This window comes from Nycticebus coucang, chromosome 4 (assembly GCF_027406575.1).
Source record: "Nycticebus coucang isolate mNycCou1 chromosome 4, mNycCou1.pri, whole genome shotgun sequence".
NCBI classification, from domain to species: Eukaryota; Metazoa; Chordata; class Mammalia; order Primates; family Lorisidae; genus Nycticebus; species Nycticebus coucang.
The window spans coordinates 121,796,336-121,820,598 of NC_069783.1; the positions used below are offsets into that span (position 1 = coordinate 121,796,336).

The following is a 24,263-nucleotide window of genomic DNA, read 5'->3' on the forward strand; positions in this document are numbered from 1 at the left end:
GACGGGAGGGGATGAGAGATGAAAATTACCAAGCAGCTACAATGTACGTTATTTGGATGATGGGTACACTAAAAGCAATATGTCCTTGTAACAAATATGTACTTATAGCCCCTAAATCTATTTTTTTAAACCTATTTCTCATTCTATGAGAAATCCTACACCCAATGTTTTCATAGCTAGACCTCTTTATGTATGCATATGTTTCCAAAAAGTTGTAAATAAACCACATTTTTGTCAACTGTGTGCCGAGTACATGAAAGAATTTTAACCAAGCTCACCTGTAAAATTAGAAGAAAAAAACTGAGACAAGTATAGGTTCCTTCAGCTCTAAAATTCTTAGTGTAAATCAGAGGTTGGAAAACTATGGCCAGATCAGTGATCTGTTGTTTTTTTTTTTCCTTTCACAATCTATTTGTCAGCATTTTTAATTAAGGGATAGTTGACAAATAAAATTGTATCTATTTATGGTGTATGGCATGCTGTTTTGATGTAGGTATCCATTATGAAATGGTTGTTTCTATTTTATATTAATGTATCTACCACTTCACATATTTATCATTTTGATGTGAGAACATTTAAGATATACTCTCAGGGCAGCACCTGTGGCTCAAAGGCGTAAGGCGCCGGCCACATATGCCGGAGGTGGTTGGGTTCAAACCCAGCCCCGGCCAAAAACTGAAAAAAAGAAAAGAAAAAGATAAACTCTCAGCAATTTTCAAACATATTATACATCATTATTAACTAAGTTAGTCACCATGCCTTCTGGTCTACCTGAGACTTTGTACCTTCAACCAATACTTCCCTATTCCTTCTCCCACCCCTTGGCAACCACTATCCTACTCTCCGCTTCTATTCATTAGACTTTTTTAGAGCCCACGTGTAAATGAGATCATGCAGTATTTGTCCCTCTGTGCCTGGCTCATTTCACTTAGCATTAAGTCCTCTAGGTTCATCTATGTTGTCACAAATGACAGGATTTTGCTTTTGCAAAAAAGTTTTATTGGAACACTAAAACATTCGTTGCTTTATGTATTATCTGATTACTTTCATCTGTAACAGTAGAGTTAAGTAGCCGAAACAGAGACCTTATGGCTTGCAAAGTCTAAAATATTTACTATCTAATTTGTATAGAAAAGTTTGCTGACCCCTGGTCTAAATGGCTAAATGTAGTCTGAAATTTTGGCAATACAATCTGAATGGGATCGCGACTGGCATTCCAATCAGCTGGCTAGCCACATGCTGCCCAGACCTGACTAGCTGTGGCCTGAGTTTGCCATCATAATCATAGGAAGAAGCACTTAAAAGGTAGGCTACAGGGGCGGAGCCTGTGGCTCAAAGGAGTAGGGCTCCAGCCCTATATATCTGAGTTGGTGGGTTCAAACACAGCCCCAACCAAAAACTGCAAAAATAAAATAAATAAATAAAACGTAGGCTATAAGAAGTTCGGGACAGCTTGAAATCTCCAAAGTTATCTCTGCTTTATTTTTAATAAAATCCTAACTTCTGTATTTGAATTTAGAGATATACCTTGTAGCTACCTTATTACAAATTAAGTAAGGCACATTTCGATATTATTTCATTTTAATATCATAAATTTAATTTTTCTAGAAAGAGATAATAAAATTTCCATTTTATACTTTATTACTATTATTATTATTATTACTGGTGGTGTTGGTGGTGGTGGTATGGAATCATAGAGCATACAGTGAGCCAGGCTACACTGCTTGCGTTTGCAGGGTGAAGTCCCTCTATTAATAGTGTCCCGCCCAAAATTTTACTAGGCTCACAAAATCTGGGTGGAACTAGAGCTAGCACTCAAGTCTTGGGTCTCCTAGCCTAGTGCTCCACGAATACTGTGGATTTCTGAGTGTACTGATGAATCAAAAAATGAGTTACATGAGAGGCAGGGAGGTAGGAGCACGGAAAATGGCAGACGAGGCAAGACAGATTCACAAGCAAGATTTAGTGTCACTGAAATTAAGGTTTCTAAAAACTTTATTTCTAACAGCAGCACAACTTTTTGGTTAATATCAATTACTTGCTCAATATCAAAAGCACTATATGATCTTTAAAAAATGTATAACCCCAACAAGAACATAAATGCCCCAGATTCACCTTTTTAAAGGATTATTAAAATATTTTAAATTCTAAAAATAAGAGAAACATGGGGGAAATTTGCAATGAGACAAATAATAAAGTAAAATTACATATAATCCTAACACAAATATTTCACTACACATTTTTATTTGCATGTATATACATATGATTTTCAAAAACAAAATCAGAGATCATATTGCATATTCCTTATAGCCTGCTTTTCTCAGTAAGCCTTACATTGTAAATATTTCCCCAGGTTATTATTCTTCAAAATGTGTGATTCCCCCCACAAACAAGTAACTTCTCATATAACACATTAAACAGTACACTTCTCTCATTACATTAAATAACAGATATGCAAAAAGGGTTACAATTCAAATATCTTTTTCCATTTTCCTTACTGAAAGGATATATTTACCTATAGTGATGATATATCTGAATATAAGAGTGATTTTTAACCAGTGTATGGTGCCCCATGATCGCATTAATGTACACAGCTATGATTTAATAATAAAAAAAAGTGATTTTGGGCGGCACCTGTGGCTCAGTGAGTAGGGCACTGGCCCCATATGCCGAGGGTGGCGGGTTCAAACCCAGCCCCGGCCAAACTGCAACAACAACAACAAAAAAAAATAGCCAGACGTTGTGGCGGGCGCCTGTACTCCCAGCTGCTCGGGAGGCTGAGACAAGAGAATCGTGTAAGCCCAAGAGTTAGAGGTTGCTGTGAGCCGTGTGACGCCACAGCACTCTACCCAAGGGCGGTACAGTGAGACTCTGTCTCTACAAAAAAAAATAAAAATAAAAATTGATTTTTAGGAAAACAACAGATTATTTATTATAAATTTGTAGTTTACCTAATATAAATATGGATATAGATCTGAAGGAGATTTCCTTGTATTTAGAGTAAGGGATCAATTTTTTTTTTTTTTTTGACACAATCTCACTATGTCGCCCTCAGTAGAGTGCTGTGACATCATAGCTCACAGCAACCTCAAACTCCTGGGCTTAATCAATTCTCTTGCCTCAGCCTTCCAAGTAGCTGGAACTACAGGCGCTCTCCACAATGCCCAGCTATTTTTTGTTGCAGTTATCATTGTTGTTTAGCTGGCCCAGTGTGGGTGTATGTGGCTGGCACCGTAACCACTGTGCTGCAGGAGCCGAGCCAAAAGTAGGAGATCAATAAACAATAAATGACTTTCGCATTATCATTTAACTAACCACAAAAAGAACTGAAAATCGTAATTAAAAACACACAACAATCCTTGATGGCTGCAAAAATGTCATATGGAAATGCCACAATCTCCTTAAGTATCCTCACATCCCTGCATTTTAAGCCATTTCCAATATTTTACTACTATACAATTAATTTCATGGTGAAAATCAGTGTATGTAAATAGATGACCCCATTTCTGAGATTCCTAATAGCCCGAAAAACTTTTAAGGTCCTTGATTTATTTTGCCCAATAACCTTCCTTCCAGAAACTGTGCAAATTTCCCTCAACCCCAATGGTGTTTAGAGTACCTATATATCAGCAAATAATTGTCAGCATTACCTCTTATCAAGGTAACAAGTTTCAGTCCAAACTTATAAAAGCTTAAATCTAATATGCTATTTATTGAAAATGCTTAAAGCAAAACATATGTAACCCTCAATAACAGGAGCCATGTTTGATTTATCTAAGGATTCTCAGCTCCTAACTCAAGAGTCAGGCAAAGTAAATTTACAACAATGTCGGCTGGGCCATTTGGCTGGGAATGTACAGCATTCTAACACTGAGATGTGTCCATGCCAAAGAAAGAAAATCTAGTATCAGAAACTACTTGATCAATAATAAAAAGACAAAAACACCCAATTTAAATATGGGCAAAGGATCTTAATAGACATTTCTCCAAAGAAGGCACACAAAGAGCCAATAAGCACATGAAAAGATGGTCCACCTTAGTAGCCATCAGGGAAATGCAAAATCAAAACTGCATAGATGCCACTTCATACCCACTATAATAGCTAGGCTATAATCAAAAAGACAGACAATAACAAATCGCCTGTAGCTCACGCGGCTAAGGCGCCAGCCACATACACGAGAGCTGGCGTGTTCGAATCCAGCCCAGGCCTGCCAAATGACTATAACCAAAAAATAGCCCGGCATTGTGGCGGGCACCTGTGGTGAGGCAAGAGAATCATTTAAGCCCAAGAGTTGCTGTGAGCTGTGATGCCACAGCACTCTACCTAGGGTGACAGCTTGAGGCTCTGTCTCAAAAAAAAAACAAATGAAAAGAAAAATGTTGGCAAGGATATGGAGAATTTGAAACCCAATTATGGTGCTGGTGGGAAATAGTGTAGTTACTCTGGAAAACAGCCTGACAGTTCCTTAAACAGTTAAACATAGAAAACACACATCTACACAAAAACATGTACAAAAATGTTCACAGCAGCACTATTTATAAAAGCCAAAAAGTGAAAACAACCCAAATGTCCATCAACTGATGGATGTATAAACAAAATTTGGCATCTCCATACAATGCACTATTACCTGGCAATAAAGGGAAATGAAGGCAATAAAGGGAAATGAAGTACTGAGATAGGACATAATGACTGAACTGGGAAGACATGAGGCCAAGGGAAAGAAGCTAGTCAAAAAAGGCTACATAGTGTGTGAGTCCATTAACAGGAAATGTCCGTCACAGGCAAATCTATAGAGACAAAAAGTAGATTAGGGGTTCCCTGGAGAGATGGGGGGGAATGGTAGAGCTGACAGATAAAAGCTCTTTTTGAGATAAGAAAAATGGTCTCAAATTGGTGATGGTGATGGATGCACAACTCTGTGAATATGCTAAAAGCCACTGTACACTTTAACTGTGCCAACTGTGTGCTGTGTGGTTGGTATATAAATTATATCTCAATAAAGTTGTAAAAAAAAAAAAAAAAACCAACCTGGGGCTAACATAATCTTGATAGAATTGACCTTGACATGTATAGAACATGGGGCTCTGGAAACTCTCCTATCAATTCCTAAATGGTTTAGTCATTCTCGGTCTCTCCTGTTCTTGTGTTATTGGGCATAGAGAAGGCAAAAGAATGGGGATGTACCTTGGGAAAGTGCACAGGTCTCCCATCATGAAAATTCCTTCAGGGACCCAGGTGTCAGAGTACTTACAACTGCTCCTCCAGCGGCCAGGGAATCAGCTTGACTATGCAGTGTCCTTGAGACCAAGCGAACCACGAACCATCTGGGGAGAAGGCGACACTCCAGGTTTCACAGCTCGACTTCCAATCAAACTGGTGGGGGCGCCCGGGCTTGAGTTCAGCCAGCAGCAGAGGTTCCTCTGGATAAGGATACAGCATGCTTCAAACAGGCACCCTCTCTCCCAACCACCCAGTCAGAGGGAAGCTGCTATATCCCCAGCAAAGGGCAACATTATAGATTCCCAGAGGGAGTTGTTGTTTAAATAACCCCAGGCAATAACAGTAGCCACAGGCCACATTCCACTGCGGTTACTAAGTCCTGGCACTCCCCACTGCTGGTTAACCATGACTCAGAGTAACCTTTGTGCTGGTGAATGCTTAAAGAGGAAGAAAGTGAAAAGATAGCCAGGCCAGGAATATGCCAATTATGAGGGTTTTCAACCTATTTAAGGGCTCTTCAAAAGAACCTAATGCCTGGAAGCGGACTCCTTCTGACTCCCCAGGATCCTACTCATCAGCAAGACTGAAACCTTGCTTCCTCTCACTCAGACGTATGACTGCATCTCCCCCATCTCTCCTGCTACCAACTCCTCCACCCTGGCTTAAACTTTTTTCTTTTTATGAGACAGCGTCTCACTTTGTCACCTCAGTAGAGTACCATGGTGTCATAGCTCACAGCAACCTCAAACTCTTGGGCTCAAGCGATTCTCCTGCCTCAGCCTCCCAAGTATCTGGGACTACAGGCACCCACTGGCTAACTGGCTTAAACTTTTATCAGTATCTTATCTTACCCAAATCTTTTGCTAGACCCTCCAATCAGTCTTTGCCCCTAGAGACCCTGCGAAACCTGAAACACAAATCAAATCGCTTCTTTCAAACACATCCCAAGGCTCCCACAACAAAAGCTGCCAAGCCCAGGCCTGCCACCTCAGGCCACTGGTCTCAGCCCTACAGTCCAGCCTCCTTTCCACTACACCTCCTGGCACAGCACATTCTGGCCATACAAGTCTCCATGAGGAGCCTGGAGGAGCTCATCTGCGTTCATACTTGGACTCATTTTCTGCTTATGGATTCACAACTAAGAAGGGCACTCTGATCTCACACTATCAAAACAGAAATAAGTACCACCTTATTTATGTTATTTTTGCCTGTCCTAGCCAATCTCCCTCTGCCGCCTCCCCTCATCAATATTTAAGCGCCCCAATTCCAACATCAAGATAATTTAATCTTTGTTTCTCCCTGGACCTGACATCTTGCAAAGGAGTAGGTACTGAATTGGTGCTCCTAATTCAATTCTCTGCACTGATGGAAGAGTCACGACACTCAATGAAGCTCGAAGATCCAAGCCCTTCTGAATGGATTTTCTGACCACTATGATATGTACTAATACAAAAACTGGCTCCATCCTGAATGGTCACTACCTGATGTATATATTCCACATCAGTAGTTCCAGTCTTTTATCCTTTTATGTCTGTTACCAGATACTAATTTAAACAATCCATATTTCATGTTTTAAGACACATCTTTACAGGTCTCCTTACATTTTGATCTTGCTGAAATCAGGCTGTATCTTAGAATAGAATGACTTTCATAGTTAAATAGGCAGTTTTTTCCCTCAGTGATAGACAATGGTAACACAATCCATGGTATCTTCAATTCAATAAAACAGATGGTAAAGGTGCATATGTATGTGTGCATATGTATGTGTATGTATATACATATGCATGTATAAATTTTCTGGTAAATGCATTATAGGAAAATATATAAATGCAAGAGCTGCCCAGAAACCATCCAGCCATGTAATACAAAAAATAGAGACGTACGTGGCTAGATACTTTCTGGACAGCTCTTATATATCTTGCTTTATAAAATAAATATATATAAAAATAAGTATCTCATAGAAGTGCTGCTGAAAATTCTGTCTTTAAATAGAAAGAACTTCAATGAATCCCATCAAGCCTTTGTAAACAGACTATCACTCTTGGAGAGCCTACATGTAAATGCCGGCTTATATATTAGGTGTAAGAAGGTGTCCATATTGACCCAGGTAATTCCTCCTGGAAACCCGTCCATGTTTGTATGTTGGATCCTTTCATTTACACACCACATGCCTGTGAAAGCATACTTCTGTGGATGTGAACATTTGCATGATTAGACAAACTTCATATTTTAAATCCAAAACAGTCTCTCAATGTCATATAGCAATCCCTCAACATTTTCTTCAATCTCATTATTTCTAGATATTTTCATGTGGTGACATAAGCCCAAATCTGTTAATGTCTTCTTCATGTAGCCTAGGGGCTCTCTACTAGGGGTTATTTTGCCCCTAAGGACATTTGGCAATATCTTGATACATTTTTGGTGTTACAACTGGGGTTAGTGCTACTGGCATCCAGTGGGTGGCCAAGGATGCTGCTCAACATCTTGAAGTACAAAAGACAGCCCCCACCACAAAGAATTATCTGCCCCAAAATGTCAACAATGTCCATGTTGAGAAATCCAGATGTCAAATGTTAACTGACATTGGCCAATCCGGAGGAACATTTTTAATTGACTTGAATGAAAATGTCTCCTCTCTTTACTTTCCAAATCAATTCCATTAGCAAGTCCTATCAAGTCCATTTCCAAAAGACTTGACAAATCTACCCCCTCTCCATGGCTACCATCCTAATCTGTGCAACATCATTTCTCACCTGGCCTACTAGGCAGCCTTCCAACCACTCTCCTTGCCTCTGCTCTGGCCCCTTACCTCCCAGAGTGATTCCTTTCAATCACTCTAGAATAAAACCCAGGCTCCTCGCTTCCATCCTCACTTAAGTCCAGCATAATCTGTGCCCCTGCCTTCACCTCCCATCTGGGCTTGTACATCTCCCTTCCTTGCCCCAGGCTCCAGTACACTGGCCTTCTCTCCTATTAATACTCAATTATTCCTGACTTCAGGGTCTTTGCACCACCTGGTCCCTGTCCCCTGGAATGCCTCTCCCTGGCTGGCACCTTCCATTCATTCAGGTCTAGCTTAAGTGACAACTCTTTAGAAACTTCTGATTCCTAGTCAACGTTCTTTACAACCCCTCATTCTATTTTCTTCATAGCACCATCACCCTTTGATTAATTTGTTTTACCCCTGCTAGGACATTATTCCAGGGAAGCAGGGACTCTTGTGTGTTTATTCCCAATGCTAGGAGAGCTCCTGGCAGTCAGTAAATATTTGTTGAATAAATATACATGGGCTACCTCTTCAAACATAAATGAAAAACAGCCCCATAAACCATAATACTTACACCAAACATTTCACATGAAATGCTTAACGTGAGCCTGACCCAGAATTCACACTCTATTTCTGTGATTTAGGGATTTAATCCCTTGCTATACCAGGTTAAGGAATCCAGGAGCTAAAAGAAGGATGAACCCATTGACTCCAGTCTACTGGAGTCTGGGCCAAAACTAAATGTGGCTGCCGGAAAAGGAAGCCATAGTTAGCGCAGAACTTAAACAAAAAAAAATTAGAGCCCAGAGGATCCAGCTTTATCTGAGATTATATTTGCAGTGGCCTTTCTTGGTTAAAAGGCCTATGGATCTACAGAATATTAATGAAACAAGGAGTGGCTTTTTGAAAAAATAAATAAAATGGATAAACCATTGGCTAGACTAACTAGAAATAGAAAAGTAAAATCTCTAGTAACCTCAATCAGAAATCATAAAGGGGAAATAACAACTGATCCCACAGAGATGCAAGAGATCATCTCTGAATACTACCAGAAACTCTATGCCCAGAAATTTGACAATGTGAAGGAAATGGATCAATATTTGGAATCACACCCTCTCCCTAGACTCAGCCAGGAAGAAATAGAGCTCCTGAACAGACCAATTTCAAGCACTGAGATTAAAGAAACAATAAAAAATCTTCCAACCAAAAAATGCCCTGGTCCAGATGACTTCACACCAGAATTCTATCAAAACTTCAAGGAAGAGCTTATTCCTGTATGGCAGAAATTATTCCAAAAAATTGAGGAAGAAGGAATCTTCCCCAACACATTCTATGAAGCAAACATCACCCTGATACCAAAACCAGGAAAAGACCCAAACAAAAAGGAGAATTTCAGACCAATCTCACTCATGAATATAGATGCAAAAATTCTCAACAAAATCCTAGCCAATAGATTACAGCTTATCATCAAAAAAGTCATACATCATGATCAAGTAGGTTTCATCCCAGGAATGCAAGGCTGGTTTAACATACACAAGTCCATAAACATTATCCACCATATTAATAGAGGCAAAAATAAAGACATATGATCCTCTCAATAGATGTAGAAAAAGCATTTGATAAAATCCAGCATCCTTTTCTAATTAGAACACTAAAGAGTATAGGCATAGGTGGCACATTTCTAAAACTGATTGAAACTATCTATGACAAACCCACAGCTAATACTTTACTGAATGGAGTAAAACTTGAAAGCTTTTCCTCTTAGAACTGGAACCAGACAAGGTTGTCCTCTGTCACCTTTACTATTCAACATAGTGCTGGAAGTTCTAGCCAATACAATTAGGCAAGACAAGGAAATAAAGGGAATCCAAATGGGAGCAGAGGAGGTCAAACTCTCCCTCTTTGCTGACGACATGATCTTATACTTAGAGAATCCCAAAGACTCAACCACAAGACTCCTAGAAGTCATCAAAAAATACAGTAATGTTTCAGGATATAAAATCAATGTCCACAAGTCGGTAGCCTTTGTGTACACCAATAACAGTCAAGATGAGAAGCTAATTAAGGACACAACTCCCTTCACCATAGTTTCAAAGAAAATGAAATACCTAGGAATACACCTAACGAAGGAGGTGAAGGACCTCTATAAAGAAAATTATGAAATCCTCAGAAAGGAAATAGCAGAGGATTTTAACAAATGGAAGAACATACCATGCTCATGGATGGGAAGAAATCAACATTGTTAGAATGTCTATACTTCCCAAAGCAATCTACCTATTCAATGTCATTCCTATTAAAATATCAACATCATACTTTCAAGATTTGGAAAAAATGATTCTGCATTTTGTATGGAACCGGAAAAAACCCCGTATAGCTAAGGCAGTTCTTAGTAATAAAAATAAAGCTGGGGGCATCAGCATACCAGATTTTAGTCTGTACTACAAAGCCATAGTGGTCAAGACAGCATGGTACTGGCACAAAAATAGAGACATAGACACTTGGAATCGAATTGAAAACCAAGAAATGAAACTAACATCTTAAAACCACCTAATCTTGGATAAACCAAACAAGAACATACCTTGGGGGAAAGACTCCCTACTCAATAAATGGTGTTGGGAGAACTGGTTGTCTACATGTAAAAGACTGAAACTGGACCCACACCTTTCCCCACTCACAAAAATTGATTCAAGATGGATAAAGGACTTAAATTTAAGGCATGAAACAATAAAAATCCTCAAAGAAAGCATAGGAAAAACACTGGAAGATATTGGCCTGGGGAAAGACTTCATGAAGAAGACTGCCATGGCAATTGCAACAACAACAAAAATAAACAAATGGGACTTCATTAAACTGAAAAGCTTCTGTACAGCTAAGGATCAACAACCAAAGCAAATAGACAACCTACACAATGGTTATGATACTTGCATATTTTGAATCAGACAAAAGCTTGATAACTAGGATCTATAGAGAACTCAAATTAATCCACATGAAAAAAGCCAACAATCCCATAGATCAATGGGCAAGAGACATGAATAGAACCTTCTCTAAAGAAGACAGACAAATGGCTAACATGAAAAAATGTTCATCCCTATGTATTAGAGAAATGCAAATCAAAACCACCCTGAGATACCATCTAACCCCAGTGAGAATGGCCCACATCACAAAATCTCAAAACTGCAGATGCTGGCATTGATGTGGAGAGAAGGGAACATTTTTACACTGCTGGTGGGACTGAAAACCAGTACAACTTTTCTGGAAGGAAGTATGAAGAAACCTCAAAGCACTCAAGCTAGACCTCCCATTTGATCCTGCAATCCCATTACTGGGCATTTACCCAGAAGGAAAAAAATCCTTTTATCATAAGGACACTTGTACTAGACTGTTTATTGCAGCTCAATTTACAATCGCCAAAATGTGGTAACAGTCTAAATGCCCACCAACCCAGGAATGGATTGACAAGCTGTGGTATATGTATACCATGGAATACTATTCAGCCATTAAAAAAAATGGAGACTTTACATCCTTCGTATTAACCTGGATGCAAGTGGAAGACATTATTCTTAGTAAAGCATCACAAGAATGGAGAAGCATGAATCCTATCTACTCAATTTTGATATGAGGACAATTAACAATAATTAAGGTCATGGGGGAGAAGGAAAAGCAGAGAGAGGGAAGGAGGGTGGGGGTGGGGCCTTGGTGTGTGCCACACCTTCTGGGGGCAAGACATGATTGCAGGAGGGACTTTACCTAACAAATGCAATCAGTGTAACCTGGCTTATTGTTCCCTCAATGAATCCCCAGCAATAAAAAATATATATATATTAAAAAAAAAAAAAAGGCGTATGGATGGGATCAGGGTTTTCTCTTTCAATTTTTTAAACTGACAACTAAAAATTGTGTGTGTGTTTATGGTATACAGTATATTTTGACATATGTATACATTGTGCGATGGCTCAATCAAACTAATTAGCATATGTATTACCTCACATACTTTTCATTTTTTTGTGGTGGTGAGACTTAAAATCTACTCTCAGTAAATTTCAAGTATAATAAATTATTAACTATAGTCACCATGATGTACAATAGATCTACTGAACTTTTTCTTTGTTTATAAATGAAATTTGTGTCCTTTGACTAACATCTCCCCAATCCCCCCCAATCTACTGAACTTTTTCTTTCTCTATAAATGAAATTTGTGTCCTTTGACTAACATCTCCCCAATCCCCTGGATCAGGATTTTCTAATTAAACAATGGGATATATTTAGATAATCAGACTGGATAGGAAAATATTTATTATGAGCCTTTCCGATGCAAGGCAGTTAACCCTAACAGAGAGATGGAAGCTATGACCTCAGGTGGCAGGAAGCTAGGTAATTTCTCTAGCCTCAGGGCCTATATTTTACATTAGTTGTTCCACTGGCCTGAAAAGCTCTTTCCCTGGTTACTCCATTTATCATTCAGGAATCAGTTCTCAAGTCACCTTAGAGATCTTCTTGGCCTCACTATCTAAAGTCACTCATTCATTTTCCTTTAACCTTCTATTTCCTCTATAATCATCACTCACAGATATTTTGATTGCTTATTAGTCATTTATATGCATTTATTTTCTATCCCTTCCCAAAACCCACTGGAAGTTGCATGTCAACTCACTGCTATTGGGCTGCACTATCCATTAAGATAGATAACTACTGGAGGTTACTGACCACTTGAAATGTGATGAGTCAGAATTGAGACGGCCTGCTAAGTATAAAATACACACTAGGATTTTAATGATTTAGTACAAAAAAAAAAATCTAAAACATTGCAATAATTTTACATATGATTACACGTTGATTGTAATCAACATTGTATGCTGAATTGAAAGAGATGTCGGAAAATTATTATCATTTGTTTCTTTTTTTAATGTGGCTATTAAACATTTTAAATTACATAGGTGGTTAACATTCTATTTCCATTGGCCAGCACTGGCCTAGAGGGCGCCTGGCACATAGTAAACACTCAATAAATATTTGTTGAATGAATAAATGAATTCTAACCACTGCTCTGAAGATTTCCACTGTTGCCCATTGTATTTCCTTTACAATGGACTTTATTCAGTTTGAAAAGAACGTAAAACGCTGGCTTTTTTTTTTTTTTTTTTACAGTAACTTGGCAGCTATCAATAGCTCTGCCCACATCTCCAAAACAAAGTCGTCAATCATTAGGAAAAACCCAGAACTGGAACCGGATTCTTGTTAAAAAGGGAGGCTAGCTACAGATTGCTTTCAGATTTAACCGTAAGGAGTCAATGGAAATGACAGCGGAAGCTATAAAAAGATTCACATAAGATCCATGAAAACAGTAGGGGCCATTTAAAAAGAATTCTGTGGGTAACACACTCACTGAAAAGAAAGCCCTTATCTAGATGGGAAAGGAGAGAGAGCTGCCTTTTACTGAAGGCCTGACTACAGCAAACAAAGAAATGTCATTTCCTAAATTAAAAACTAATACCACCCCAGGGAATACCCAGATTTCAACCTATCCACCCACAATAACAAGCCATCAGCAGCAATCAGAATCCCTCAGACCGAGGATGAAGTTTAAACTTCACTGTTACAAAGAGGTTCTGGAACAAATTCCCAGCCCCAGGCCTTGACCCCTTTTGAGAATGTCTAAGGAAAATGGCTTTAAATCCCAGGTACTTACAGGAGTTAGGACTCTCAAAATAAATCCTGACTCTATCCCAAATTTCTGTGTAGGTGCGACTCCGGGGGGAAGGCAGCTGGAGGGGAGAAGCCTGATGCCTAGAGGTCTGGCCCTAGCTTAACAGGCACGGGAAGCGGACGTTCTTTTGGGCTGGCTTGAAGTATATCCAGTATTCTCCGACTTCCACACTGTTTGCTGGTGGTTATGGCAATTAACGAGAATAAGGTCAATCAATGTGTCCTAAACTTGCCTGACCATCCACGTTAAGGGGATTAGCATTCCCCGCGCTACCTCACCTCGACTGAATTAGTCTCAGTGGGAGAAGCTCAGAATATATACAACAGAGACCTAGACCCCATTTTTATGAACAGGCAAGTTCGGGAACCTCATAACCACCCCCGAATCGGTACGGTCATTGTCCCATTTTGCAGATACAAAACTGAGATGTGGTGGGGGGTGGTTAAGTGGCCGGTCCACGGTCACGACCACTCAGCTCGTAGGGGCAGAACTGCCTGCCATCCATACCTGGAAGCGTGTCCCCAGGCACCTGGCATGCACTCCCTAGAATAACCCCATTTTAGGGCCTTTCGCCCCCCTGCGTCGCACCCGGGCGCCCCACTGGGAGTCCCCTCCCGCAGAAGCCGGATGTCCAGGGTCCTGTCGGCGTCGGGAGCTGGGTGGCGGCGGCTGACAGCGAAAGTGAAACAAAGCTGGGCAGCCCACACGCACCCCTCCGCCCGCCTGCCCGGAGCCTCCCGCCCCAGCCCGGCGCCCCCGCCGCGACCAGGCCCCGCCCCCCGCCCGACCCAGGGCCACCTCCCCCTGCCCCGGGCGAACGGGCCTCGGCCCCGCCGGGCGGGAGCGGACGCGCCCCAGCCCCACTCACCTCCGGCCTCCATGGAGGACGCGCGTGGCCCCCGCGGCTGGCGGCGGGCGCCTCAGCCCCCCGGGCCGCCGGCCCTCATGCCGCCCCCGCACCGCCCGCCCCGGCCCCCGCCCGGCCGCCCGCCCCGGCCCCGGCCCGGCCGCCGCGCCCGCCGCGCGGAGAGGCCATCAGCTGCTTCCCGTCACATGGCGGCGGCGCGGGCGGGGACGCGCGGGGGGCGGGGCGGGAGGAAAACGGGCGGCGGGGGTGGGGGGAGCCGAGGGAAAACCGGGGGCGCGACGGGGTGAAACCCGGGACGTGCGGGCGCGGAGGGGAGCCCGCCAGGGGGACGAGAGCCGGATAAAGACGGGGCGGTGACGCGGGGCTGAGGGGAAACTGGGGGCGGCTAAAATCTGGAGGGGGAGGAGGACGGGGACAGCAGGTCCGAGGGGGAAACGGGGGTGGGAAGCGATGAAATCTGGAGGGGGAGAGGAGCTGGCTCGGAGAAAAGAGAGTGGGGGGAAATGGGAGCGGCGCGTGGGGTGGAACTAGGGCCGAGTGAAAATCGAGGGGTGCGGGGAGTGGGGCTGCAGCGAAGACGGTGGGGGAGGAGCGAGTAAAAGAGGGAAATGCGGGGTCCGCGGGGGAGACGAGTAAAAAACCAGGGTGGGAGAAATGGGGCAACGAGGACGCTGGCCCGACAAAACCCAGGCGGAGAGCGGGGCTGGGAGGAGGACGGGATAAAATGGGGGGGACAATGCCGGGCATGTGATAGGCGGGGATGAGAGGGGCTATGAGGGAAAATGCGGGGTGCGGCGGACAGCGGGTATGGAATGGCACCGGTGGGGGAGGGGAAGGGGGAAGCTGCCCCCTGTGCCTACCCCGACCCCTCACCTGCCCTCGGCCCCTTGAGGTCTCTGCCCTCGGAACACTTTTGTCCCCCGCCTCGTGTCCTCAAACACGTGGCTTGTTTGGGGCAGCTGGCTCCCGTTCTCACTGTCAGGACCCAGGGAGGATTGATCACGGTAGACTGCCTGAAAAGACCTTTTTTTCTTAGTGATCGGGTACCCTGGAACGGTTAGAGGCTTTGGGCTTTCTCACTGGGCTCAGCTCATTGGTCCGCAAAAGGTACCCCCTCTCCCACACCTGAGAGTGCCCTTCGCTTCCCAGTATCAGCCTCTCCCTCCCGTGTATTATTTCTCACCCCACTTTAATTTTTTCACCCAGGTCCCTGTTTTACGCACCCCTCATTTACCTCTGCCCATGCCAGCCTCTCCTTCAGGTCCCCTGTCCCCTGAGCACCTCCTTCCTGGGTGACTTGTCCATTTTTGGACCCTCCCTACAGTGTTATCTCCCGCCGCCCCCACCCCACCTTAACACTTTTGAACTGGGCATGCTCTGTATTCACCTTATTTTTCTCTAGGAATTTTTTTCTACTTTACAAGTAAAAGACAAAAAACAGGCCAGGCTTGGTGTGTGACACACCTTTTGTGGGCAGGACACAATTATAAGAGGTACTTTACCTAACAAATGCAATCAATGTAATCTGGTTTCTTGTACCCTCAAAAAATAAAAACAGGCCAAGAGTGGTGGCCCACACCTGTAATCCTATTACTTTGGAAGGATCACTGAAGGCCAGGAGTTGGATTCCTGGGCAACACAACGAGACCCCCATGTTTACAAAAAATAGCAAAAATGGCCCAGCTCCCTTTGTCTGTGCCTGGCCTCCTGAGGGCTTCAGTTTTATTCTCCAGCCTCATTTTTTCTGTCACCTCCCCTTTACAGGAAGGGGGTGACCTTTTGAGGGTAGGGGTGACATTTTTCTATCCAACTGTTTTCTCCACAATCTCCATTTTTTGTCTACCAAATTCCAATTGCTGGTGTCTCCAAGCCATTTTTATTAAGTACAAGTCATGGAAAAGATCAAAGGTAAGGGGACAGTATTGTTACCCAAACCAAGCTAGTTAAAAAAAAAAAACAATGGGGGCGGGGCATTTTTCCAAATTTTTCCATTTACTAATCAAGAATAAATCAAGATCACTAAAGCATTTATTTAAAAATAACTTTATTATCTTTTAAAAATCTATTATTTTAACCTCAGGATGAATTTTCCCATCCTTCCCTACATACATACATATTAAAATGTAAGGGATCTGCTTATTTTTCTCTCCTGGCCAGTCCCATGGTGAGAAATAGTTGGCACTTGTTGCATCATAGTTTTACCCAGCAAGGATAAAGATATTCCAGGCCTCAGTGCATGGGTTATGGAAATTTTCCAACCTGTTTTCTTACTTCAATAAGACAACTTGAATGTGATTGTGAGAACTGGAACCAACATAAAAGCCACAGGATTGTGGAGCCCCCTCCCCAGGGTCCACCGGGTTTTTGAGGAAAAGAAATATCAGTTGTTAATGGCTCTGAAGTGTTTATCTTCCTGGTTCTGATAAGTAGATCTCTAGGTTTCTGTTTTTAACAATACATGCATTAAAAAGCACAATGTAACAACTTGGACTTTGCCAGACAAATGCTATAATCCACTGTCAACATGCTTGTGGATTTGGGCCTGGATATCTTAAAAGCAGCCCTAAATCTTTAAGAATTCCTAAAATTTGCAGCTATCCAGTGCCTGGGCTTTAACCCATACAGGGCTCAAATAAAAGTGACAACAGTCACAGCTCACCTGGCCAAGGGTTTATAGTGCTTGGCATCAAGACCTTAAAGTTCCCATTTGCTAGTGGAAAAACCCTTAAGTATTTCCTATCATAAATTGTGTGTGCAAGAGAAAAGGAAGTTGTGGAAAACATCCTGCTGATCTTGCAGAACATTCTCTGCATTCCCAGCCAGGGATGTTTATCTTTTTCCTTTCTCTTTTTTAAAAAATCTAGTTGCTTCTGAATAGTGGACTCTTAAATTCTGGAATTTAGTTATTGAAGACTCTAAAGGAAAGACAAGCTTAGTCTTTTGTGACTTTAGAAGCAACCTGAGTGATTTGCACTATTGAGAATGCTTAAACGTATGAGGTACCATGTAGCAAAAGATCTACCCAGGTGGAACGTTGATTCACAGCTATTCCTGAGGAGTAGAAATTGCAGTTAGCTTCTAAACTCCCCAGTGTCCTGAGCTGGGGACAGGGCATCCTTTTGGTGATTGTTAAGTTTGATCCTGTCACCCAAGAAAGACCTTTCCCAACCACACCTGCAGGGTTACGTAAGACAATAACCAACTTCTCATCTTAGGAATCTCAGCTCTTGGTATGGGAGAAGGGAAGTTCCCCTGTAAGCCCTAGATCATGCCCATTAAACCAGGATATGCAACATTAAAGAGTACAAATTCAACTCAGATTTTCAGTTTAGCACACATTCACTGTACCTTTCTAAGGTCCCTGACTTTAAGAACCTTCAATGAAATCAGAAAAATTAAATTTCCAACTGTACAAGGATCTATTGGAAACATCAGTGGCGTAAACTCATCAGTATCTTCATTCAAAATTTAATGTTACTGATCAGGTACCCTCATGATATTCTTGAGGAGGAGGAAAAAAACAAGCTTTCCTGTTCCCATTTCCAAGAGAGCGAAACAGGCCAGATGAACTGGTTTGCCCAAGGAGCTCTTATCACCAGGTACTCCATTATAAAAATGCCTTTGCTTTCTTTCAAAACAATGGGAGAAATGAACAATGGGAAAGTTCTGAAAACTCAGTGTATCACGTAGGAGGCTTTTATATAACATAAATATGAAGCTCTGCAAAATGTGAGATTACAATGAAAGGCTCTTCCTCTTATCAGCTACCTCTTTGGAAAACAAAAATTGTCAGGAGCGCTCTGATAATGCTCTCCTATGAACCATTCTATAAAGCAGAATGAAAGGAATAGGCAGCAGCTTGTAATTTACAGTTAACACTTTTCTTCCACTAAATAGGTGGAAGGCCAAAAAAAGAGTAATTAACATCCATTGAGCACCTCCTCCGCACTTTTATCTCTCAAATTATTTTAGTCCTCACAAGCTTGGAAGATAGGTGTAATTTTGCCCATTCTACACGTGAAGATACTGGGGCCCAGGGATAGGTAAAACATGCCTGAGCCCATGAAACAAAAGTAGCAGCCAGGCAGTGGCTCATGCCTGTAATCCCAGCACTCTGGGCGGCCAAGGGGTGGGAGGGGTGGATCACTTGAGCTCAGGAGTTTGAGACCAGCCTGAGCAAGAGGGAGACCCTGTCTCTAAAAAATAGCTGGGCATCGTGGTGGGTCCCTGTGGTCCCAGCTACTTGGGAGGCTGAGGCAAGAGAACCACTTGAACCCAGGAGTTTGAGGTTGCTGGGAGCCACGACAGCCCTCTACCAAGGGTGACAAAGTGAGACTGAACCAAACCGCCCTCCTCTGACTTACGTTGGTTGCTAAAACCTTATCTTTCCCAGGGAGCTGATACTTGCCCAGTTCCTTGGTCACAAGCTCCCCTGGGCAGTAATAAGGAAGTTTCCCCATCACCCCACGATACTCCCTTTTGTGCTAGAGCAAGCTGATTATAAGCATTTAATAGTCGCAAAGGGCACCAAGGTCAGTGCTTCTCTCACCCATACTCCCTCCACATCAGTGTCTGTTCCGGTAGGTCAACCTGGATAAAGCCAGGAATCAGCCAAAGCGGCACCTCAAACACCAAATTCAGCTTTCCCACGTACACTGTTCCTTTCCAAAGCATTTTGACATTGCTGAGAAAACTTAACAGCAAATCAAACCAGGTTTTTTTTAAAATGGAAGGAAAAATGTGTGTTTTTCTTTTTTTTGCTGAGAGATCCAAACATTGCTAATGCAAGCCCCCAGCAGGGCTGCAAATCAAATCAAAGCTGAATGAAGAGTTCATCTAAGCTTTTAAGAAGATACGGATAGACAATCTTCTTCAAACTGGCCTATCTTCTTCTTGAATGATGTCACTTTGCTGTTCACTGCTGTCATCTGCACAGGAGATAAAATAAACCAACTCTGGAGTGATATTAACAGTGATTTCTACTATCAGTCTTCAGTCATCTTGGTGATTTCTAGTCCTTTTCTGGCGAGCCACAGAATTAGATTTCATGGAGCAGAAGGTGGGACAAGTGTGTATTCCCTTTTCACCTATTCTCTTGTGTCACCTATTTAGAACCCTCTAGCCAGGCATGATGCTGGCCTAGGCCCTCAATGCTCATGGCTCAGGCCACTGTCCTCGTCTGGGAATACCCTTTCTCCTTTCTGTTTATTCCAACTCCACTGTCCTTAAAGACTTGCCTCATGCTAAATGTTACATAAAACTTCCCCTAACCAACACGACCTCCAGACTCTTGCTTTTCTCTGAGATCCTGCAATTTTTAAACATTATATTCCAGCAGGCAATCAAATCCCTCTTGATTTGATTCCTCTCCTGCTCTCTTCATGTGTTGGTTAAATTTTGCTTCTGTTCCCATTTCCTCATGTGTTTTAGTCTGTTCACTCTAACTGGTCTCGTAAAACTCTCTGCATGCAGACACTACCAGTCTTCCTTTTTTTTTTCTTTTTTTAGACAAGGTCTTGCTCTGTCTCTCAAGCTGGAGTGCAGTGGCACAATAATAGCTCACTATAGCCTTAAACTCCTGACCTCAAGTGGTCCTCCCACCTCCCTCCGCAAAGTGCTAAGATTACAGGCATGAGCCACCATGTCCAGCCAGTTTTCCTTTCTTATTCCCTAACAATGCCAATATTGTGCTTTTCCTGGAGTGGGCCCTGGATGTTTGTCAATATTATTTTCATATTCATAGTTGATAATAGATTCTCAGATTCTAGACTAAACTTTAGCTAACTATCTTCCCCGCCTTTAAAAACCCAAACTTACCCCTTGAAGATTTCCACTATTGGGAAGGTCACAGTGGTTTGCAGTGTTTTTTAAGGGAAGAAGAATTTACCTTGTAGATCCTGGAATCCATTTCCCATCTGTTCTATGTTCCCATTCACTAGTGCGGTCACTCTGTGAATGTGGTCATGCTTGGCTCTTTCTTTAGGCAACTCTCTCTCATTTTCCTCCTCTTCCTCTTCTACAACATCCTCTTCCTCATCTTCTTCCTCCTCTTCTGAATCCACCAAAACCATGACATCACCCATGTCTTGTCCCCTAATTTCCAAAGGGGAAAAAACAATCAAGAAGATATCTTGTTTTTTTCAACTTCAGCCCTCATTGAATAGGAAACACTAGATACTTTGCAACCCCTTTAGTAACATAGAAAATTCTCCATGCATTCAGTTTGGTTAAGTCACGAGATGACAATGTAAATGGTTGTAACTTCACAGAGAGATAACGCCACAGATATCCACAGATGATCATATCTTTTGCTGGGTGTGTTTCATTATTTCTACCCTTTCATTCCATGAAAGATGGTCCCAGAACAATAACATCTCTTCATTATGAACAGATAAAAAGAACCTCTTTTTCCATAAGATCATAGAGAAGGTTCTACCTAGAATCTCCGTAGAAAATGAAACATATACATCCCACTGGCTACTTTGCCCTTGGTCCATGAGATTTCCTTTTAGGAGGGGCTTCTGAGCATTCATGGTTACTTTTTCAAAACGTTCTATAAGACTATGACTTACTGGGTGGCGCCTGTGGCTCAGTGGGTAGGGTGTTGGCCCCATATACCAAGGGTGGCGGGTTCAAACCCAGCCCTGGCCAAACTGCAACAAAAAAAGATAGCTGGGCGTTGTGGTGGGCACCTGTACTCCCAGCTACTCAGGAGACTGAGGCAAGAGAATCACCTAAGCCCAAGAGCTGGAGGTTGCTGTGAGCTGTGTGACACCACGGCACTCCACCAAGGGCGATAAAGTAAGATTCTGTCTCTACAAAAAAAAAAAAAAAAAAAAAAAAAGACTATGACTTACTCTTCCTTTTAGCTCTCTTTAGAAAAATTAGATAAAGCAAATGCACAAATGACTGGGCTCGATGTGTACACACTGTCTTTATATCTTAATGACAGACAGTGATGTGCCCAGCCCTGAGGTCTGGTGTTAATAAAGCAGCAAAGAGTTTGGAATCAATTAGACCTGGATGTGAAGGGAGGCACTGCCATTTACTTCCTAGATGAGCTTGCAGAAATTTTCTTCCCTGAGCTTCCATCTCCTTATCTCGAAAATGGAGATGCCACCACCACCACCACCACCATGAAGAGGTTATGAAAGAGTTGATAATAATAATGCCTGATGAAGCCCTTGGTCCATGGTATGTCCTCAGTGGTAGTTGCCATTATTGTTCTTATAAAAGGAAACAAAACAGTAGTGATGACAGATCATGGAAACGGGTTTTTGATTTGAGTCTAGGGAACACTCACCTGACAGTGTTTCCTACTGAAGAGAGAAAGGAAAACAAGTTAATATCCAATAATATCCCCTGCAACCTCATAGAAGTTTTTAATCAGGATAACCTTTACGAAAGATGAACAAATGAGAAAACGGACCCAACACGAGAGGTGAAGGGGTCTTCAGGGATGGGACCTTGGTGCCTCATTATTGCACATCTCACCCCAGTGAAGAAGCCTTTTGAATGGGACTTCAGGTGGCATATGACAGGACTCCTCTCCCTCCCCCACCCACACTGAAACAGCCAACAGACTGAGAAACTCTTACCTTTCCAGCAGAACATGGGGCTGTTATATAACACAAGCCCTGAGATAATAGCCAGTCCCAGCAGAAGGAGGCTCACAATGGTTCCCACGATTCCCCCAACGTTTAAAGGTTCTGTAAGACAAATACCACCACTGACTCATCCACCTGATATGTAACCAACTAGCAACAACTCCCCTCCTCTGCTTGGGTCCAGGGATTGTCATATCTTGATTTCATGACCTTGGGTAAAGCTTATGAGCTATCTGTCCATGGAAGAAAACATCTGATCTTCCAACCTTAGAGAGTTTGTGGGGATCAAATGAAGCATGTGATGCAAAAAACCAGTGGGACATTAAAAGCTCTGCATCTACCAGACATCAAGACTGTTTCTATATACAGTTATGATTTAATTAAGAAAAAAAAAAATTACTGTTTCTGGGTGGTGCCTGTGGCTCAAAGGAGTAGGGTGCCAGCCCCATATGCCGGAGGTGGCAGGTTCAAACCCAGCCCTGGCCAAAAACTGCAAAAAAAAAAACAAAAAACCTCTTTCTAAGGGTATGGGCAAGAAAGAATGTGAGTTATCAATGCTGTGATAAACAGTGTAACCAATGGAACAGAATAAAGAATCCAGCAACAAGCCCCTACATATAAGGAAACTTGGTATATGACAAGTTAGTGAGCAAAGGAAACACTATTGATGAAATGGTGCATGAACAAATCAGTGATCCAAATTGGGGAGATAAAAAAGAAAGAAACTTGATCCTTACCTCACACCATTCACAAAAATCAGAAAAGCTTCATAAAATCAATTAAAGAACATCTGTTAATCAAAGGATAGCATAAAGAAAACAGAAAAGACAACAAACAGGAAATACTCGTAACATAAAAAACTAACCAAGAATTAGTAGAGGAATTTCTAAAGAATTCCTACATATCTATATGAAAGGAGAAAACATCAAAAGACAAGAGGAGAAGGAACACAAGTGGCAAATAAACATGCAATAATGCTCAAAACATTCTTAGTAATCAGGGAAATTCAAATAAGAACCACAGTGAGATTCCACTTTATACTTACTAGATGGGCAAAAATGACAAAGCCTGCTAGTGAAAATGTGAAATGACTCAACACTCATATATTTCTGGTACAACCACTTTGAAAAATAATTTTGTATTATCTCATAATGATAAAAATGCACTTACCATATAACCCTCCATTTCTACTCTTCATACATATCCTAGAGAAATATTTGCCTAGGGACCTGGTGTAGTTGTACACAAGGAACTAAGTAAAATACATCCATGGCAATGCTGTTTATCATAACAGGTCAGAAACAATACACACATCCATATGTAGGAAAATGCTTAACTTGGTTGTGGAACAGAGACACGATGGAAAAGTATACACTTGTGAATATGTATAAAATGATCACACCCATTGGCATAAATAAATCCTAGAAACAAAATGTGGAGTAAAAAAGTGAAGTCACAAAAGACTATATGTAGGGTAAGAACCTTTTTATTTTTTTAAAGCATTTTTTATTTGCATTAATAAAAAATTGTGCATTCCAATAATTAAAATCATTTGAACGAAAAAAAAAAAAGGCACTCAGATTAAACTGCATTTTATAGCCTGCAAAAAACCCTAGTAAAGCATTTTTTTTAGATCAGTTTTAGGTTCACAGCAAAACTGAGCAGCAAGTCCTGAGAGTTCCCATAAAACACCTACCCCCCAGACATGCACGGACTCTCCCAATTATCACCATCCCCTCAAGAGTGGTACAGTTGTTACAATGAATGAATCTGTACTGACATGTCATTACTGCCCAAAGTCCATAGTTTATATTAGGGGGCATTCTTGGGGTTCAATAATCTATGGATTTGGACAAGTATATTATCATATGGATCTATCACTATATTATACAGATATGATATTATCGTGCCCTAAAAATCCTCTGAATTCTGTTCAACTCTCTATTCAACTCTTCCCCCAACCCACCAACATCTGGCAACTAATGACCTTTCTATTATCTCCATAGTTTTGCCTTTTTCAGAATGCCATATGATTGAAATTATATGATATGTAGCCACAATTTTTTTTTGAGACAGAGTCTCAATTTGTTGTCCTT

General features: G+C 41.8%; 2 protein-coding genes across 4 annotated transcripts in view; both read right to left on the minus strand.

Annotated features, from left to right (window-relative positions):
- Positions 1-14,708, minus strand: part of WSB2 (WD repeat and SOCS box containing 2) — a 25,406-nt gene extending 10,698 nt beyond the window's left edge. Inside the window, exons 1-2 of one of the 2 annotated variants that reach the window (XM_053587468.1) lie at positions 14,561-14,708; positions 5,253-5,421 (exon numbers count right to left, since the gene is read on the minus strand). In XM_053587468.1, the coding sequence (XP_053443443.1) occupies positions 5,253-5,421; positions 14,561-14,573 (182 nt within the window). In that variant the 5' untranslated portion in view covers positions 14,574-14,708. Of the gene's footprint in view, positions 1-5,252; positions 5,441-14,560 lie in introns of those variants that run through there. The other variant, XM_053587467.1, reaches the window with a different exon arrangement.
- Positions 14,709-16,596: 1,888 nt separating this feature from the next.
- Positions 16,597-24,263, minus strand: part of VSIG10 (V-set and immunoglobulin domain containing 10) — a 38,019-nt gene continuing 30,352 nt past the window's right edge. Inside the window, exons 6-9 of one of the 2 annotated variants that reach the window (XM_053589453.1) lie at positions 22,159-22,269; positions 21,864-21,879; positions 20,448-20,653; positions 16,597-19,488 (exon numbers count right to left, since the gene is read on the minus strand). In XM_053589453.1, the coding sequence (XP_053445428.1) occupies positions 19,433-19,488; positions 20,448-20,653; positions 21,864-21,879; positions 22,159-22,269 (389 nt within the window). In that variant the 3' untranslated portion in view covers positions 16,597-19,432. Of the gene's footprint in view, positions 19,489-20,447; positions 20,654-21,863; positions 21,880-22,158; positions 22,270-24,263 lie in introns of those variants that run through there. The other variant, XM_053589454.1, reaches the window with a different exon arrangement.